A 22,255-nucleotide genomic window follows, 5' to 3' on the forward strand; every position below is an offset into this window, starting at 1 on the left:
GAATTTTGAAAAAAATCGAAAAACCGGATTACACCACTATCGGGTAGCTGAGAATATAAGCTTTCATATGGCACCACTCCCCTGTCTCTAGATCAAAGCGTTCCAACGCCTATATCGCGGAATTTTGAAGAAAATGAAAATAAAATTTTTGATGCCAAAAGGTAGCGGGGACTCTAACCTACATTTGGGTACAACTCCCATCCCTGTAGGTCCACGCGTTCTCAAACTGGGAGAACTTAAAAGTAAAAAAAAAATAGGCACGATTCTGAAAAAATAGGCATGATGTGGCGGTTTAACATGGAAGGCGATTTTTAAAAAATTTGACAATGTGCAAAGCGTAGGCCCATGACACAAGCTATCATTTGCCATCACTCCCGAAAATTGCTCTCAAGCGGTTTAGCTTCCAGGAGCGTTCAAAGATTCGGGGATTTTTCGAAAAAAAATTTTACCCCAACTTTCAAACGCGATTTTCTCGGAATTTTGAAAAAAAAATCGAAAAACCGGATTACACCACTATCGGGTAGCTGAGAATATAAGCTTTCATATGGCACCACTCCCCTGTCTCTAGATCAAAGCGTTCCAACGCCTATATCGCGGAATTTTGAAGAAAATGAAAATAAAATTTTTGATGCCAAAAGGTAGCGGGGACTCTAACCTACATTTGGGTACAACTCCCATCCCTGTAGGTCCACGCGTTCTCAAACTGGGAGAACTTAAAAGTAAAAAAAAAAAATAGGCACGATTCTGAAAAAATAGGCATGATGTGGCGGTTTAACATGGAAGGCGATTTTTAAAAAAATTGACAATGTGCAAAGCGTAGGCCCATGACACAAGCTATCATTTGGCATCACTCCCAAAATTTGCTCTCAAGCGGTTTAGCTACCAGGAGCGTTCAAAGATACGCTGATTTTTCGAAATTAAAAATTTACCCCAACTTTCAAACGCGATTTTCTCGGAAGTTTGAAAAAAGTCGAAAAACCGGATTGTACCGGAATTTTTTTTTTATGATAAAAAAAGAAATATTTAACTAAAAAAATATAAACATATTTATTATTAAAAAAAAATAAAAAAAAAGAAAACGAAAAAGTATCTGTTTTATTTATAAAAATATCCATGTGTTAAAATAATTCCATTAATAACTAGAACCAAACATCTTAAGCTATGGTGTTTTATAAAAGTTTAAAATATCTTCAAATTTCATTATACTTTCCAAATAAAAATCAATGTATCCTCTCACCCATCACAGCTCACTTTACCTTAGCTCACCCAACAGCTCAGCTCACCGACAGTTCAGCTCACCTAACAGCTCAGCTCAACCATCAGCTCAGCTCACTTTCAGCTCAGCTCAAATGAGCTGGAGCTATGGTACATAGCTCCAGCTGAGCTGAGCTGAGCTGAGCTGTGAGCTGAGCTCAGCTCACTTTTTAGCTTTGTAGCAACCCTGCAAGTTTCATATTGCTACTACTAGTGCTGAAGCACACACAATTCTCATAAAATTACCATACCGCACATTTTATGCGCAATTCATTTACTTTCGTTAAGCGTATACCGTACGTTCTGAACCGCACAACATGTGTAAATTTCACAGAATAAATTGAAAACTACATGGACGCAAGGAGGATGAAAGAATTAATTTATTGTTCACTTGATAAAAATGTAAAAAAAACGAAGTGTGGATTAATTAATTTAATAATAGAAATTAAAAATATCAAATGAAATTATTTACATATACTGAATGAGAAGTATAACTTCAGTCGCGTGTACATAAGTACACACACTCTTTTTTTTTCTATAACCTCAAAAATATTGAAAAAAGTGCAAAAATACGATTTTTTTCTTTTATTATTTTTATCTTTTACAAAAATAGTTGGATTTTAACAAAACTTGGTAAAAAATTACTTTGTTATGTTTTCTATCTATTAAAAATGTTTTTTGAGCAAAAAGTTAATTTTTGGATTTTTGACGAATTTAATTTGAAAAAATAGCCTATTTTTCAATCAAAAAAGTTACCGAAAAAGTTTTTGATTTTTGAAAAAAAGCGTTTTTCAAAGATTGTGTGGAAAAACTTTACTTTTGTTTTAGATTGATTTTTCCGTAAATGACAGTAATATTGGCGAGAAATAATTTTCCATAGAAACCAAATTATACTTTTGTAATGGTCATTGACCTTTTTAATTTAAATCAAGCACTAGAATAGCTTTAACGTGCAAAGTTTTTGAGATATTGAATTTTGAACGTCCCAAACACTATTTTTCTGATTTTTGGCATGGTAATATGTCAAAAACGTGATGTGATATAATTTTTCTGACTTCAGATTCGAGCTCAGCGCACAAAAAACCACTAGAAAAATATACTTTGTTTTCTATAAAAAAAATAATTTTTGACTAGAGAAATCGAATAAGGCATTCGATTTTGTCTGCCCTGTTCGATTTCACTAGCATTTAGTAACATTTATAATAAAACCGCAGCTAATTTATGTTACTAACTTTTGCGTGACCCTTTTGTAAGATCGAAAAAAAAATATGATGAAAACATAAAATAACTTTAAAAAATAACACAAATAAAAGTTATATTCTATCAAAGTCATTTCTTTATTATCATTCTCTCACGTATCAATTTATTTTTCGATAAAACTTTAACTTTTTACTAACAAAAAAAAAACTCAACCAATAAAATATACAAAAAAAATAAAAAAAATTCAACCAATTTCAAAGATAAACTGAAAAACACCCTCAAGGAATTATAAACACACAATTATTATTCTATCGTTTCACCCTCTTAAGTCGCTCCTTTGATTATGACATGCAATCCACCACATACTCACCCATCAAAGACAGTTTTTGCCTTAAAAAAATTGTTAAAAGAAAAACGAAACCCACACTCGTTGTTTTTTTTTTGTCTAATTCACTTTGAGTTAAAAAAGGATATAAAAATAATTTGGTTGTTAGCATAATGTCACATACACACAAAAAACGACGTTTTCCTTTTTTTTCTTCCAAATGAAAACTAAACTGAAACAAGCTAAAAAGGGGCCTTTCAAGTTGTAGAAAATTTTTTAAAATTAAGCCAATTATACTGTCATTTGTCGTCATCGTCTATGCCGCCACCACTACCGTGTGTGTAAATGTAGACGAAGGAATATACACGTTCAACTCAGACACATTTTATATAACCAAAAAATTATCTACTACACACGAAAGACAAAACAAACTGTCTCGAATGGCATGCCAAAAGAGGTGGCAATAGTAGATATAGTGTGCCTTAGGGAAATTCACACGTGGAAAAGAATTTCAGGAAGTTGGCTGCCAGGTGACTAATTAAGGAATATATGTTAGAGACGCTATAAGGATAAGAGGAAGAAAATAATAATTATATCTAAGAAAAATGTTTATAAATTGAAGAAGGTGGATATGGATGTTGTGAGGTAGGTAGTTGTCGAGTTATAACGTATAACGACTACGTAATAGGTTTGCTCTAAATGTGTGAGAGAGAGTAGTTATATGAAAATTGTTAATTAAAAAACGCTTATATGAATCGAGGACTTGTTCCAGGAAGGAAATGTGATTTATGTGTCATTAATGAATACTTAAAAAGTTAAGTGGAAGAGGCTATTTGCTATAGTGATGTCAAAGAACCTTTATTTGTATAGGGAAAATTTGAAAGCACATAAAAATTAGGCGGTTGCAGAAATATAAAACCAAAATAATTCTTTAACCTTTCCTTAATGAGCGGCAGTTTGCAGTTTGCAAATTCGAAATGAAAGGAAATAAAGAATAAAGTTTCTTTGATTTTTGAAGTGAAAACTTCTTTAGTATCGTAGTGATTTGGAACAAGATGAAACGAAAATCAATTGATCATAACTTTTTTGCTTTAATAGAAAGATGAATGAAATTTATACTGTAGATAGGTAATTAAATAAATTATGATTTTGCAAAATTTCAATTAATTTCATTTTCAAAATTCTGAAATAACGGTGAAAAGATGTTCTCTTTCTAAACACGTTATATTTTTTGATCTAGAGCACATACAAAATTTATTTAACTTTAATACTATAATGATAATATTAACTTTTATTTAATATATCACACATAACAGTACGTGCTCTACAAGTTATATAATCTTTAATTGAAAAACTTGAAAAATACCTCAAATGTATGTGAAGATTTGTTGCCGATGACCAGCCAGAGGAAGTACCGTAGTCTCAGTTTGAAATTTCGACATGGTTGGGTTTAAAAAATTCTTACTTTTTTTGTAGACATGGTTGAAATATGATTGAAGCGTCATATAAAAGGTGAAATAATAGTGATATAAAATTTATTATAGGTTGTCTTTTAAAAAATGGATTTAATGGCGTTAGAAGAGAAAAGAGATTGATTGTTTTGCTTTTTTATGAAAACTAATTAAGTTAAAACAATTCTAGCTCTTTTTGTAGATGTTATATAGACATGGTCGATATAAATATTTTGAGCTGAAACAATAAGCTTTCAGATGGTATACAATTTTTTGTAGGTTGTCATATAAAAAAAAATGATGGAATAAATAAAAGTTATATTTTTTCGATTTTTTTAAAATGATTTTTAAGGTTTTACTTCAAACACGTGTGAATTGCACATATGATCAATCTGTTTAAGGGTTTCAAAACTTTTACCTAAATACGTTAGTATAGCATCAGTATGTAAAATACCTATGTAGTATGAAATTTGGTTCATTGGGGCGTATGAGTAACATTTTTGTTTGAAAATCTTTCATACTTACTTACAACAAGTATTTTACCCCTATAGGGCACCATATTTAATTTATTATAACTTAATGCAGCCTTTAAATAGTGGACAAACAAAATGTTTCCAACGATACCTTATTTGGCAAATAATTATAAGCAGTTTAGAAGTTTTGATGGAACGTATAAACATAAAATTTTGGATTTTCCGTAATAGAGCATAGAATTCGAGCTTGACTGTCCCATGAGTGAGAGAACACACAGAAGATTAGAAGAAAAGGTAGAAGTTCGAAGGAAGTTCCACTCCTCATCTAAAGCCATCGCAAAAACAAAATCAATTTTGCCAAATATAATCACTTTTTACAAATTAGTGGAATAAATTGGATCTAATTAATTAAGAACTTTTCCACAAATTATTGATTTCGACCACAAAAAGAATTGAATCATGTAAAAATTTACATTTTTTTTAGATAAAAGTCCTTATGTTGCTTTGCGCGCTTTTGAAATCACTTTATCTTTGTATTTTTTGTTTTTTTTTTATTTAGGAAACAAAAAATCTTGTTAAATAATAAATTAAGTAGTTTAAATTTTTTCTAAAGGTAGGTATAGAAAAAATTATAATTCTAAGTTTTATGATTTTTTGTAGTGGTTTTATTGCTTTGTCCGTCACTTTATGTTCATTGTTTTTCAATAAAAATTGATTATGCAATGAATTATATTTCTTGAAGCTTAAAATTTTATTTATATATAAATCATCAATCCGGCAAATTATCCGAATGACTGGTTGATCGGAGTAATAAAAGTCAAATATTTCGAATTCATGATTGAAAACAAATACAGAAAAAAAATTAACCAATCAAAACCACCATTTTTCATTATTTTCATACAAAAACAAAAAAAATCCATTTATTCAACAAAAAAATAATAATAAAATGTAATTTATAAATTCACGGCTACTGCCATAAGCATTATTCGATGCTTGAAAAAAATCATATTTTTCTGTCGAATAAAAAATAAACAAATACAAAAATAAAGTGGTAGACAAAAACGAAGCCTGGTTGAAAATGAAAGCAAACACCAGCATCATCATCATCGTCATCATCAACAACAACATAGAAAACTCTATTATTTCTGGATCCTGGCACAACGACAGGGAACGGCAAGTCTCCTGCCGGTAAATTATTATTAAATTCGAATCAAGTCATACTCAAACTCAAACCCATACACACCTCTACTCTATATAAAACACCGACCAACAATGAACAGGAAGAGTGCCTTTAAAAATAATAATCTTCCATCATAAACACAGTGCAGGATTTGATATTAATCAGGGGGCGCCTTAAAACAGATTAACAAAACGAGCTTTGCCATAACTTAGGCCAATAATTTTTTTTATAAATCATATTTTTCTTTTAAAAAAATTAGGATTTTGAGATTTACTTTCAATTTAGGAATAATTTTGCACTTTTCTTTTTTTTAAGGTTATGGCTCCCAAGGATCTATCAACATTCCATTTATTTTCTTCTATTTTTGAAGTACAGCCATGTTATTTGGTTATGAGTATGACATTGGTACGATGCATAATGAATTCATGAGGAAATTTATTTTGATTTGTCTATGCAAAGGTACTCGGCAGGATGTAGATATAATAGAGAGAAAGTCTAGGACCTAGGTCCTTATATTTTTGGTTCACTGATATTGTTCGGCACAAAAATATAATACCATAGCGAGAGTAGAATCAAATTTGTTTGTTGTTGTTTTTTTTTTTCTTTTTTTCTTATTTTTTTTTTTTTTTTGTTATTGTGGGTTTGACAAATTAAATTTTAAATTAAATTTTCTGTATGTATGTAGCTTGTGAACCATGAAAAGCTTTAAAATTGTATATTTTTTCATAAGGAAATAAAAAATAACGAAATATTTAAAGAAGGCCGTTTGGAAGAATGGGAAATTGTTAATTGGCTGTGGTTTGTTTTTTTTGGAAATTCTGGGAATTTAACTTGCTGTTTAAGAGATTGAATTAATTTGACATGAAAGACTATAAAAAATAAAAATATTTATAAATAACTATACAGAAAAAGGACTTCGTGAAAAACAGAAAAAAAAAAAAAAAAAAAAAAAAGAACTCTAAATTTTTTGGGGAAGTGAAAAATAATTAAATCCAATAATGTAAAGGCAAGGTCTTCTTTTAAGTTTTGTCCAAAACATCGAAAAAAAAAACTCTGCAATATAAAATAAGGTTTGACTGTTACTTTGATATTAATTGATGAATCGAAATAAAACTCAAGCTACATACCTACATAATTCTCTACTGAAACACTTCCTTTAAAAAAGGTATTTATAGGTTTTGGGAAAATTTTTGTTACAGGTTAAATAATATTTTTTATTTGACGTTTTTCGAAAAGTATGAGTGTATTCAAGCAAAATGAGTTCGTTCATTTTTATTAAAGAACTTTTTTTGGAACTTTTACCATAACTCAACTAAACAGATTTTGAGATATTTTAAAGATACATATTTCCATTGTTGACTTTTAAATGCATGCGATGGTAGAAGATTTAATAAGATAGATTGGGTTTACAGCGCTATACAATAACTATTTTAGAGTTTCTATGCATTCTTAGCCCTTAAAACTCTAACGGGGGTTTATCTGGCTGTTGAAAAATTGTCTTTATGAAAAAAACTATAAATTAAATAGGTACAAATCAATTTTTACTTATATTCATAATAATTAAAATGCACGACTGGGTCGCACGAACTTGCTCTTAGAGTTAAAGTTGCTTAAATTTTTAAGACTTTTTATATAGAAATTTGGAAAAAAAATAAAATTCGTTTTTAAAAAAATTTTTTTTTTAAAATCCAAAAATTATTTTTTTGGAAATTTGTTTTTTTTTTTGGTTTATATTAAAATGTATAAATGCTTCCTCACAAAAAGTTTCGTTGAAATCGAATAAGCAATTTATTAGATAATCGGATTTGAAAAATTGGTTCTATGGCAGGTACCGTTAATAATGATTTTCCAAAAAAAAATTTTCATTAGAAGATAGACCTTAGCTTAAAACTAACATTTGAATTTTTTAAACATTCATCGTTGGAGCCGTTTTCGAGATATTTCAACTTTACTAAAATCGATATGTGACAAGTACCGTTATTTTTGGTCCAAAAAAATTAATTCCAAAAACACTTCTGGAGAGTCGCCAAATAACGCTACATACTAAGTTTGACATTAATCTTGATATTGATATATTGTACCTATATCGCAAGTAAAAATCAATTTCATGTAAAAACCTTGACCGGGTGAAGAAAATTTACAAAAATTCTGGTGGCCAAAATTCCTTGCACCAAAAATTCCTTGTGAAATTAGTTTTGTATATATCATTATACTGTTTTCTTTTATTATGTACACATTTCAAGATTCTATAAATTGAGAATACTGCATTTCAAAATTCTGTCAATTTATAATTTTGTACTGCAAAATTATGAAAAAAAACTTTTTGTTTTAAAAATTTTGTATTCCAAAATTATGTTAATGGAAAAAGAAAATTGTTTTTCCTAATCAATTGAAAACACGAATTTGGAATTTGGAAAATATAAAAATTATGGTACACAGAATTTTCAAAACCAAGTTTTGGCACATACAAAAATATAACCCCGATAGTCTAAGAGATGGTTGCAAGTTTCAAACCTCACTCGGAAATGGATTTTTTTCGGTAAATTACACTGGTCTGCAAAGAAATCCTCCTTTAAATAAAACTATACTTTTCTGAAGGATTTTTGTATGCTGATTCCGAATCCGAAGTCAGAATTGACCTAGCACGTCACGTTTTTTAAATATTCCCGTTAGAAAATCTCAAAAACCCATTTTTTTGCTGTTTTCGAAGAAATATTTTGGCATAATGTAATCTTTTTCAATTAGAATTGATACGGTTTATGAAAGAACTTATTTTTTTCTTTCAAATTCAATTTCAATCTTCTCAATATCTCTTTTCTTCTCCGAGATATCTTAATTTAAGTAAGTTTAGTATGTTTGGCATATCTTACCATAAAAAAACTGATCTCTATAAATTAATATATCTTTCTCCCTAGAACAAAAGTATACTTTTCTAATGGACTTTAGTGTGCTGATTTTGAATCCGAACTCAAAAAATTTCGGTCAGCTCTGGTTTTTGAGAGTTTTTTTGAGATTTAAAAAAAACAAACTTGATTTTGTGATACTTTAATACGAATATCTTAAAATCCTGACGTGATAGAATTTTTGTGATTTCCGATTCTAGCTCAGCACATCAAAAACTATAAGAAAAGTGTACTATTGTTTCTAAGAGAAACAAATCTGAAGCTTTATAAGGCAGTTTATCGAATGGTTTATTACAAATAAGATAATTCTAAATAGAAAAATAGTATATAAAATTACAAAACACGTAAAAATTTTGTTTAATGTATTTTATTTTGGTTTACTTTACATATTTGACTTTTTAAATATAATGGGCATTGATATTTTACATTTTCCTTAATTTAGGTGCTTTTGTTCATGTAGGATTTACTTAAAAGTGAAGGATTTCGAAATGTCTGCTTTTTTTGTCAATCAGTATTTTAAAAAATGAGTAAACATGAATGTAAAAGAACATATTTGGTGTCAATCGATAGGTCATATTATGAAGAATAAGTCTTCCAAATTTGAGCTCAATGCGACAAATAGTTTTAATTTTATACAAGTTCAAATGAATCTAAAAGGGTGATTTTTTAGAAACTACTCACATTTTTCAAAAATCATTTTTACAAAAATGGTACTAGCCCAGGGAAATTAGTAATTTAAATCGCATTTTTCGCGGGACAAAATTTTTTTCATGGAATGTGTTCGGGTGGTTGTCCATATCATAAAAGTCAATTTGTTGGGATAATTGGAGGTTGGGAACAGCCGCCATCTTGGAAAAGAGATTGGTATCGTTTTTATTGAATAGCTCCATTGTTATTCATTTTAACAAAAAATGACAAAGGTAAGACTTATTAACAATAAAATTATCTAAGAAATGATATACAAAACAATCCCGTGAGTTGATTAAATAAAATTTTATAGTTGGTCAAAGTGCGGGTTTGTATCGCAAGGTTGGGACAAAATGACATTTTTTCATATATCTGACGAACTTTTGATTTGTTTGGATAATTCTCCAAGAATGAATTGTAGTACTTATAATTACCTATAAAATGAGCCTACAATCGTTATTGTCACCATCGTATTGTAGAAGTAATCTAACTCCGAAACTCTCCATGTACTAGTCAAAAGTAAGAAAAAAGCTGTTTTTTTGCTAGTAGGCCGAGAAAATTTTGGGAGTAGAGGTATAACCAAAATATAAGTACGCAGTTTTGCAGCCATACGGGTGTTAATGTCGATTTCGAAGGTCTGACAACTCTAATTTTGTGCTTTATACGGTTTTTGGGGGGTTAAATAACGTAAGTTTTCCAGTTAATGTGAATGGGCTAAATTTATACTATTTGAAATTATAAATATACAAGCTGATGCTCTATTATTTTTCCTAAATCTGAACACCCCAATCTTGAGGATGTGACCAATAAAACTATATATAAGCCGTTTATACGATTATGTTTTAGAAGCTTGTTTTGTTTAGATTTTTGTTTGTTTATTTGAATTGAAAAGCCTGATATGGTTAGTTAAAAAAGCTTATATCGTGAGTTCTATTAACCCCATAGCCGAGATTGAGGTGTCCAGATTTAGGAAAAATAATAGAGCATCAGCTTGTATATTTATAATTTCAAATAGTATAAATTTAGACCATTCACATTAACTGGAAAACTTACGTTATTTAACCCCCCAAAAACCGTATAAAGCACAAAATTAGAGTTGTCAGACCTTCGAAATCGACATTAACACCCGTATGGCTGCAAAACTGCGTACTTATATTTTGGTTATACCTCTACTCCCAAAATTTTCTCGGCCTACTAGCAAAAAACTAGCTTTTTTCTCACTTTTGACTAGTACATGGAGAGTTTCGGAGTTAGATTACTTCTACAATACGATGGTGACAATAACGATTGTGGGCTCATTTTATAGGTAATTATAAGTACTATAATTCATTCTTGAAGAATTATCCAAACAAATCAAAAGTTCGTCAGATATATGAAAAAATGTCATTTTGTCCCAACCTTGCGATACAAACCCGCACTTTGACCAACTATAAAATTTTATTTAATCAACTCACGGGATTGTTTTGTATATCATTTCTTAGATAATTTTATTGTTAATAAGTCTTACCTTTGTCATTTTTTGTTAAAATGAATAACAATGGAGCTATTCAATAAAAACGATACCAATCTCTTTTCCAAGATGGCGGCTGTTCCCAACCTCCAATTATCCCAACAAATTGACTTTTATGATAAGGACAACCACCCGAACACATTTCATGAAAAAAATTTTGTCCCGCGAAAAATGCGATTTCATGCCCATATTTTGACTAATTTCCCTGAGCTATACCTGATAGAATTTTTCTGAAACCAGATTTAGATTCAGGAAAGTCTAATCTTTCACAATATTAAAAAATTATTTGAAGGAGAAAAAAAAAGTTAAATTTTGCAGACCAGTGTTATTGGATGGGGGTGGGCTAAGAAGATGCCAAATTGACAGAAAGCTGACTGATGGAAAAAGGGTGGCAGAAGGACCCAAAATGGTATTTTTTTTTTTTTTTTTTTGAAAATTTACGTGACTGCGAAATTTCTGCTTTTTTGCAAGTGCGTTCCTGATGGTATGTAGTGACAAGATTCAAAATCGCGGAAAGCAAACTGGATGGGTTCTATTTTTTTTTAATATTCTACTTCAGAGAGTACCAAATAAAATAATTTATAGAAAAAAAAAATATTAAAATACAACGGCAACACCAACAATTTCTTATTATATCTTTTTTTTAAAGCCAGAAACCTATTATTTCATTATCTTTTTAAATAAATTTTGTTTCAGTAAGCATTTTTTGAAAAAAAAAATTATTTTTAAACTCAAAATTTTAACTTTTTCTTATTTTCATATTAATTTTTTTTTTTTTATTTTTAAAATTTACGATACCAAGCATAATTAAATTTCCTAATCAATTTTAAATCAACTACAGTTTTTGAAAAAATTATTTTTAAATTTTTAAAGTTTAAATTTTTTTTTAGCTTTATTTTTTTTTATTTTCAAGCATTGTTCTGGTAATTAAAAACAATTTTTTTTTCAAATTTTACCTTTCTATTTATTGTTAAAGTACTTGGCCAGAAACTAAAGTGAAACAACTTCGATTCATTTTGATTATGAAACGTTGCAATATTTAATGAGTGTCCATCTGGTGCCTAATTCCAAACTTAAAAATATCAAGAAGCGACCTCATCGAAACCACAAATTCGAAATCAAAATTTTTACTAATTTCACTTTTAAGAGTTTTGTTAATTTAGAATGTTTTCTAATAGCTCCAACGGTTAATCTGTACAAATATGAATTTAATATTGAAAAAAACATAAAGTAGGTACTCGAGCAATGCAAAATAAAAATAATAATAAATAAAAGTCTTGCAATCTAAAGCAAATAAAAACAAATTAATTCACAACTAAAAAAAAAAACAGGAAGAAATAAAAAGCAAAAATCAAAACACAACAAACATTTATCCGAAACGAAAACATCTCCTTTTGGCATATATACAGGAATCGTTTTGCTTTAATGTAAATGTTGCTTCTTGCTTGATATTTGCCCCCAGTTGATGATGATGATGGAAAAGTCCTTTTTTGTTTATTTCAACATCCTTCTGGGGGTCATGAAAAGAAGAAAAAAATAAATAAACCCGAAACGCACGATTCCCAAAGTGAATAAAAATGTATATACAAAACGTAATATTGGCTGATGTTGTTGAAGCTGATGCAGACTCTCACTCTCTGCTGGGTATTATGGCTAAGAAAAAGTTATATAAATCAACTCACTAAAAATAACAGAGAGAACCATAGTCAGGCCAGAAGAATTGTATATAAAAATATTTGTATTAAGGGCACGAATATAGGAACCAACATATTTTTTGCACAATTATCCTTTTGGCTTAGTATATTGCTTGTTGGTATTTGATTTGATATAAATAAGAGCATATACTTTGCCTCTGGAGATTGGTTTGGTTTTTATGTGATGAAAGTTATGATGTTTGCGAGGTTTGAAAAAAAAAAACAAATCTAAATACAAATTGAATGGGATTGAGTGGGCGGAGGGATTTGAGAGTTATTTATAACATTTTCAGCTGTCGAAATCGTTTTTGAGATTCTTTAGTCATCGGAAACGGTTTTTGAATTCTCAAATACCAACCATAAAATTTCTAAAATCCTTTCCCATCTCCTTTATTGAATTATAACTTTCCCATTCTTCATTGAACTTTGTGACTAATTTTTGACAAATTTTTTCCCATTGATATTCTTGCAGATGATGAAAACTCTCACGTCCATGCCATACTCACAAGTGATAACCTCCTCGATGGGACCATCGAAACTAGTTCCGAACAATTTTACGTAGAACCATCACATCGATATTCAAAGGATCTATCGGCGTCCGGTGTCCATTCGATTGTGTATAAGTTAAGCGATGTGAACATGCCAATGTCATCGTCCTCATCGTCCTCGTCATCGACATTTGCATCAACTGATGCAAAGAAAACTACAACTGCTGCTGCTGGATCAGCGTCATCATCATCATCGCATACCGGAGCAGCATTTGAGCACTGTGCCAGTGAACGATTACGACGCAGCATGCTGCTGGATGATTTAAAACGGCGAAAACGAATGACTAGCAAGTCGTCGATGCTCGAGGATATCTTCTCAAGCGTTGACAATAGCAATAAAGTCGATAACTCAAATGATATATCGATTTCGCATAACCGCCGGAAGAGGTGGCTTCCGGATGAGGTGAGTCTCTCTCTAAGAGTATTGTGTAGGTACCTTTTTTGCAAAAAAAAAAAAACCTCTGCCATTTTTATTGTACCCTTTTTCCATTGTATCTATCTTTCTGGTGTAGCCCAGTCGGGATGTACAAAAAATTAAGCTGAAATGGAAATAATTAGATCGTGCAATTTTTTTTCATAGGATGATAGAGGGGATCACTGGGAGCTTAAAACCAGTTTTACGGGAAAATCGACTTTGTGCTTAAGCCGCCATCTTGGATTAAAGGTAAAACACGTTTTAGTGAATAACTCGGCCATTTTTGATTTTTGACAAAAATTAAATATGTAAAACTTGTAGAAAATTTTATTTTCTATAACTTTTGTCTTAATAAATTTTTCTATATGACCTATATTTTTCGAGTTAATTTGAAAAAACTATACCCCTACTCAGCTTAAACTTTATACCCGCTTTGATTATAGATTTTAAGATGAACGCAATATGGGAGTGTTTTTATATGTTTTTGGGGATGATAAATCTAGCTGCAATGTTAGTTTTTGCAAATTCATGAAATTTTATAAACAAAAGGAACTATCTCAAAATCGGTAAGTGTCGTTTTAAACAAAATTGGTAAATATTATAATTGATGTCTAGCAAGACAAGCAAGTTTTTGAATTTTTCAAATCGGTTCATTAATGCCTGAGATATGACCAATTGTTTATGACTCACTCTCTCTTTTAAGCTTTTATTATAAACAATTGGTCATATCTCAGGCATTAATGGACCGATTTGAAAAATTCAAAAACTTGCTTGTCTTGCTAGACATCAATTATAATATTTACAAATTTTGTTTAAAACGACACTTACCGATTTTGAGATAGTTCCTTTTGTTTATAAAATTTCATGAATTTGCAAAAACTAACATTGCAGCTAGATTTATCATCCCCAAAAACATATAAAAACACTCCCATATTGCGTTCATCTTAAAATCTATAATCAAAGCGGGTATAAAGTTTAAGCTGAGTAGGGGTATAGTTTTTTCAAATTAACTCGAAAAATATAGGTCATATAGAAAAATTTACTAAGACAAAAGTTATAGAAAATAAAATTTTCTACAAGTTTTACATATTTAATTTTTGTCAAAAATCAAAAATGGCCGAGTTATTCACTAAAACGTGTTTTACCTTTAATCCAAGATGGCGGCTTAAGCACAAAGTCGATTTTCCCGAAAAACTGGTTTTAAGCTCCCAGTGATCCCCTCTATCATCCTATGAAAAAAAATTGCACGATCTAATTATTTCCATTTGAAATGTTTAATTCTACTGGGCTAGTGTCTTTTGTGTGCCGCCTTACCATTCTCGATAAAATCAAGGATTCATTTCCTTTTTCGATATCAGTATCTGTCAAGAAATAGAGGTGGATAGCTGTGATGGTTAAATCGGTTAAGTAATTTTAGTCGCACTTTTGCTCCGGAGGGGGAAAAGGAAGAGATCTTTCTATAGAATTTGTCGGTAGGAATGAATTCCTGTTGCTGTGTTATGCTTGTACTATGCATATAAAGAGGTGTATCGTAACAGATACAATTGGATTTGAAATGATTGAAGGATACCTTTTTATTCGCACATCTCTTCTGAATACAATTATTTTTACTTTATTCGGCAGACAGAAGCAGAGTTGCAAATCTGAAATGGTTCTATTTCCAGTTCCGGAATCTTTTTTGAGTCAATGGGTATAGATTTGGCGATTTGAGGCTGTCTTTAGTACTTTTTCTGTATTCATAAATGGATGGGGAAGATAAAAAAAACAACGAATATTTCACACCATTGGAACAAGGTTTTAGTCATGATGGGTATACAGTGGAGGAGTGTGAGAATAAATATAAAGGAGAATATGAATAATCGGGTAAAAGATGATTTCTAAGATCACTGGTTCAGGTATATAAACACGAAATTTCTATTGTTACATTTTGGCACTTCAACTCTGAACCTTTTTCGCCAGTAGTAAGCCAAGAGAATTTTGGAGCATTAAAGGCATTTTTAACTCACACTAGACATTTAAGTTATTTGGAAATACAGAAATCAAATAGAAGTAGAAGATTTAAATCCGAATTTTGTCATACTCAGGCTTGTAAAAAATTATTTTCTGTTTAATGAATTTCCACTACAAATTAAAAAAAATTTCCACCAAAAAAAAAAAACAGTGTGATAGTTTTTAGAATTTTTTTTTGCAACAGAGCGGAGACACATCGATTCTAGTTAATTCGAGTGTGCTGAGAGAGTGGCAACCGTTTAAAAAACTTGGCTCAGGGTTTCGAGATATTTGGAAAATAAAATCTTAGGTCGGGACTATTAAAATACTGATAATTTTCAATAATTAAGTTTTTTTTAAGCAGTTTTTAGTTTAGAGAAAAGCTATTCCTGTATATAGCTATATGTTTAACACTATTCCAACCTAGATTGTTATGTTTCTGTCGCTTACAAAGCATTTTTTAAATCAAAACTTCACTTTTTCATGTTTTTTTTTTATTTTTTTGACTTTCAAAGCCTTTAATATGGATGCAATTTGAGTTTAACATTGCTTCGGTGTATTTTATATTATTTACATAGCATATAATTTCAAAAATGAATAAAATACTGCAAACCTGAAAAAGTTCACTAGTGAAAATCAGTCTTAAGTTACGGAAATGTATTAAATAACACTGGTAAGCAAAATTAAACTTTGTTTTTTGCCACAAGAACCAAAATATTCTTTTCTGAAGGTGAAAGGGGTGCTGAACTCATATTAACTCTTTGAAAGTCAAAAAAAATAAATTAAAAAAAAAACATGAAAAAGTGAAGTTTTGATTTAAAAAATCTAGGTTGGAATAGTGTTAAACATATAGCTATATACAGGAATAGCTTTTCTCTAAACTAAAAACTGCTTAAAAAACTTAATTATTCGAAATTATCAGTATTTTAATAGTCCCGACCTATGATTTTATTTTCCAAATATCTCGAAAACCTGAGCCAAATTTTTAAAACGGTTTCCACCACTGAATTCAGCACACTCGAATTAACTAAAATCGACGTGTCTCCGCTCTGTTGCAAAATCGAACTATCACAGTGAAATTATTGCAAAAAAAAAATATTTTGCATTAAAAATAAAAAGCACGACTGGGGTCGCACGTACTTGCTCTTGGAGTTCAAAGCACTTTTATGTTAGTCTACTTGTAGATTTTAAAAGCTGGATCTAAATTTAAAAAAATTGATATTGGGGAAGAGCCGACATTTAGGGCAAAATTTTGGTAAAAGAAAAAAAATTTTTTTTGTTATTTGACTTTTTTGAGAAAAAATAAAAATGCAGTTTTATTGCCACTGCTTTTAATATTACGTATGCAAAGTTTAATCAAAATCGTTAGAGCCGTTTTCGAGAAATTCGTAATATCGTATTTTTTTGTATGGGAGGTATACGTTCTAAACGAGATATAAAAAAAAAAAAAAACAAACAAAAAACCAACTTTGAGAATTCCATAAAAATCATCTGTACCAAATTTGAAGAAAATCCATCCACCCGTTTAGGCTCTGGAAATATGTACAGATGGACGCACAACCGCACAGACGCACGGACGGAATTGCGGGACCCACTTTTTTTGGAATTCTCCATCATCGTAATGTTGGTTTTGATTAAAACCTCAATTTTTTTTCGACACGAAACCAATACTTGCCCTATAGAGCAAGTAAAAATGTTATTATAGAAATACCTAAACAAATTTCTTTATTGAAAAAAATTTCCATTTTCTTACCATATTGACTATTTGACCATGAATGAGTTATTTCAACTAGGTTTAGTATTGCATTTTATGACAGCCCAAATTGCATTAAATTCGACGAAATTCGAAAATACAATATTTAAACACATTTCGCATTGATTTTTTTCAAAGCAGAAAATTTTGTCAATGTAAAAAATTCTACTTAAAAATTATCCTTCGCTTAAAATTCATCGATAAACTATTTGAACATTTGGTTATTGGACACATCCTATCAACCTCAGGTAAAGTTATAGTTTCTTTATACGGCAAAGATACAATTACGTTGGATTTCCATCTTTGAAGGCTTTTTTCACTCCAATTGCACGGTTGTTTTGCAAGTCTGTCATTAAATGATTTTTATTAGCAAAAATATGCACAAATTTTGTTCCTGCAATAACAGACAAAATCCTTATAAATGCAGTATTGGCATACTATTGCCTCCAGATAATCTTCTTTTCTCTTTTGTCTTCTCTAACATTCTTTAATTGCATTTGTCTTAATATAAAATTCGCTGCTGAACGTTTCGTCCAAATTTATTTTTTTCGGGTGTTTCGGACTGTTGAAAGTATTTAAAAAGTTCCAAAATTCCAGGCAGAACTATTTTAACTATCTCTTTTGTTACTATAACTTTTACATTCCTTGCAACTTATCAACAAAAAACAATTCGGTCTTAAATTATATACCTCAAAAATTTATACAAGTTTATCAATTTCGAGAATCAGACGAAAATCCTACATTGTCCCTTTCTTTAAAGCAGAGTTATAAGTTGTTGTTCTCTTTCAATACTTCTGAGGTTTTTGTAAAAAAATGTTCATCCTTAATGAACAATTATTGTAGTAGAAAGATTCTTAGTGGTTATTATTCATTTGAGAGGTTGCAAAATTGATATTTCTAACTTCAAACGCTTTTAACCAAACTTTTCGAATGATTTCTTCATTCGACATTAATTTTCCCTTTATTGTAATTTATTCATTCTCTTTTGGAAGGTCAACATTATAGATATACGTTTTATCCACCTGTTGTTGGTTGAATTTTTTGAGATCTTAGCTTTTGGTTACTTTAAAGACCTCTGAACCATTAGAACAAAATCATTGCGGATTTATAATAAGGATTTAAAATATCTTCATGACTGATGTCTGACATCTTTCTCTGATATGAACCCAAAAAGCGGCAACTTAAAGTCATGTGAAAAGGCAAAACGCAAATCCATCTATAGTTTTCACATTTCGTCATTGTTAATAATTGTTTAAGGGGGGGAAACCCTGTGGAATTTTTTTATTTTTGCATTATTATTTTGTTTTCCCTAAAAAATTCATTCATCAGCCGAAGAAACAATTTTATTGGTCTTAGCCTTGAATAAAGCCTCAAAAGACCCCAGATAGTCCCGAAACCTATGCGTTTCGAGCCTACCACAGTACAAAAACGAAAATTATAAACGCATCTTTCTCGAAACACGTTTTTTTCCGCGCCGTGCAACTTAACTCAAAAACTAATCAAGCTATCGTCTTGAAATAAAGTGCAAATTACTCGTTAACTCATTGGTCATTGCATGAACCTAAACGTTTAATATAATTTTTACAATAAATATATTTTTTAAAAATTTGGTTATAAAAAAAACATTGTGTTTTTTCGTTATTTTGGTCTCTAATTTTTATTTTACACTTTTTTCTGCTAAATTTAGGTTCATGCAATGCGTATGAACGTATTTTAATGGAAAACAAATTCTCTTTTGATTATAATTAATTTATTGGACCTGGGAATTGCACGGCGCAAAAGCGAGGCGTCAACTTTAAACGGCTGTAGAGCCGCCATTTTGTTTTTTTTTATTACTTCAAAAAAATTGTGTTAATACTTCATGATATCAATAATATCATGTATTTTTTCCAAATTTAAATAAATGCTTTCAGTTTTCCAAAAAAAATCTTGAAAAACACTTCGTCCAGAGGGATTTAACCCCCCCCCCCCCCCCCCACTTAATATTGTATTTAGGAAGGGAAGATTGTAAGAAGCCACTTCTGTTGGTAATTTATTTTTTCAGTTTTGTTCGTTCACTGTTGTTTGCTCATTAGACAGTTTTTAGTATTTTTAATTCACTTTTAAATTCTATTCAAATATAAGACTGGTTTTTGAAACAAATAAATTTTTCAAAATTTGATTGACTCTAAAAAGAGAAGAGGGCATTTCAAACTTGAAATTGAGTCCAACAAGAATTTTACCAATTACCATTAATTAATCAATAAATATAAAGGCTACTGGTTACTAAAACATTTTTCTTGATCTTAAATTTTTGAAAACAAAAGCTTGTTTAAAAAAAAAATTCACAAATTTAATATATTTTTTTTAATATTTTTAGCAAGTCACAGAAGATAGAAATCCATCACTTCCACTCGATCTGGATGTACCATACAACGATGATTATAGTATTTTAAGTCACGATACAAGTAGTAGTAATGAAGATGTCTCTAGGACATCCTCCTCCGCCGCCGCCGACGACATTATCAATCGAAGCAGCCCACCTAGGGAAAAGTTGCCCGACCAACAGGAAGTCACATGGCGCAGCAATATGCCCGTCTATACGACAACATCCAATCGCAATCGCAACATCATTGTCAGCAACTATGATCCTAGTAGTGATATTAGTAATAATAATTCAAATAATAATAATAATAATTTCAATGCAAATAATAGCATTCGCAAAACATTTACCAAACACAAGAATATCCTTGTGAGTAGTTTCAATAATCGAAGTTTAGATGATACACTCACAGCATCTTCGGATAGTAATTTTATGAATAATTTTTTCAATACCAATTGGACGACAATGTTTGGAGGCAGTTCAACAAGTAGTGGTTCATCACGTCCTAGCCATAAGACTCATGTGGAAATTATTACGAAAAATGGAGCGACTAAGAAGCCAAATATTATTGTGAATAATTACAATCCGGATGTGGTAATGTCACAGAATTATAATGGAATGATGAGCAGTCGGCCATCGGATATGCATGATTCAGGGAGTAGTGCTGCGGCACGGGCAATGTACGATAGGAAAATCACTTGTATGCTCTATCTTCAGGCGGATCATACATTTTTCCAGAAAATGGGATCTGACGAGTCGAGTATTGAAGCGATCACGAGACATGTCCAGAGGGCCAATTCGATTTACAAAAACACAGGTAAGATATTTGCATATTTGTGATTTCATTAGAAGCTTTCAAATAAGTTTAAAAGTAGTGATGGGAACTATCGAATAAAAACTATCAAACTATCGATAGTTGTAAATATTCATTCATTCGATGGCTTCAAATCATTCATTCATTCATTTAGTTACTATTTTCATTTAAATATTTTTTGTATTCGATAGTTTTTTCATTCGGGTAGTTTTCGTTAACGATAATTTTTTCATTCAAATTGTTTTTTATTTGATAGTTTTTTAAACGATAGTTTTTTTATTGGAATATTTTTTTTTGATTCGATAGTTTTTATTCGATTGTTAATTTGATAGTTTATTCGATAATTTGTATTCGATAGTTTTATTCGATATTTTTTAATCGAATCAATAAATGAATGAATGAACTATTCGAAAGTTCAAATCATTCAGTTACAATACATACTATCAATAGTTCAAATCATTCGATAGTTCCCATCACTACGTTAAAAATTGAAAAATGTTTCTCGTTGGGCGCCACTTTCATAATTTTGAACAAGTACTTTGTTGCTTATAAATAGATAATTGCATATTTATGATTTCACTAGAAGCTTTCAGATAAGCTTAAAAGTTGAAAAATGTTTCTCGTTGGGCGCCACTTTCATAATTTTAAAATAGGAAACTCCTCCTACATTACCTAGGAAACAGAATTTGAAAAAATCCATCACTTGTTGCAATTTTTTGACTTTAACTTATAACACTTAAGCCCTTCATTTACTCAAATTGATTAAAAAGTCAATAAATTAAGCTTCGAAATGAAATTTACAATGACACATAAAGTTACTTTTTACAGTCTTCATTGAACCAGCAAATTGGTACACACCAATACAATTTATATAAATTTTCCTCCTAGGTGTTACTGCAAGCCTTAAATTTAACCACTGAATTCTTCCACAATTCCATGCAATCCGCATTGATGCATTATGAATTTTCCTTCCAGCTGATATAAAAAAAAAAAATGATACAATTCAATTAAATAACAACCCCAAATCTCAACCTCAGTTATTCCGACCATCCAACCAATATGCAGCACGCGCAATTCTCTCTCTCCATGAAAAAAAAAATAAACTTACTGCCAGACAAATTCCTCCATATTCAAAGGACATCCAGATTTCTCTCTACCAACCTCAGGCAAACACACTTATCCCATCACAGCATAATTTACTCCGCCAGCACATCTCTCTGGTATGCAACGCTCTATACGACCACGGTGTCAGATTGCACATTGTCGGAGATTCCAGGACATAAGGAAGACTTGTGCTGTGTCTGCTGCTATGATGCCAAACCGACCAACCAACGTCATTACATTCATAGCCTCGATTTCTTTTATTTTTGTTCGTTAAAAAAAAAAAATATCAAGCTATTCTGAATCCTGATATCATCCCGACCGACGCGACCTGAGCCGATATTAAACCGACCGATCTATATGGGTATCCTTTGACTCCACTTGAGGGCTGCAGTATAAAATTTGTCAATCCCAGGCCAAAGGATAAACTTTTGCAATTTCAATAAACTTCAGGTTGAAGTTTAATTGAAACGCATGACAGGAGTACGAGTTCATGAGGCGAAGGACCAACCTCTTTACTGTCATCATCATCTTCTACTTTTCTAGTTTTATCCTTTTTATATTTTTTTGTTTTATTATAGTTTTATGTTATTTTC

General features: G+C 30.5%; 1 protein-coding gene across 2 annotated transcripts in view; it reads left to right on the forward strand.

Annotated features, from left to right (window-relative positions):
- LOC129915851 (uncharacterized) overlaps positions 1 to 22,255 on the forward strand; it is a 337,223-nt gene that overhangs the window by 231,566 nt on the left and 83,402 nt on the right. For both annotated transcript variants that reach the window (XM_055995543.1, XM_055995542.1), the window contains 2 exons: positions 13,150 to 13,628; positions 19,742 to 20,561. In XM_055995543.1, the coding sequence (XP_055851518.1) occupies positions 13,150 to 13,628; positions 19,742 to 20,561 (1,299 nt within the window). The remainder of the gene's footprint in view (positions 1 to 13,149; positions 13,629 to 19,741; positions 20,562 to 22,255) is intronic.

Source organism: Episyrphus balteatus, chromosome 3 (assembly GCF_945859705.1).
Source record: "Episyrphus balteatus chromosome 3, idEpiBalt1.1, whole genome shotgun sequence".
NCBI lineage: Eukaryota > Metazoa > Arthropoda > Insecta > Diptera > Syrphidae > Episyrphus > Episyrphus balteatus.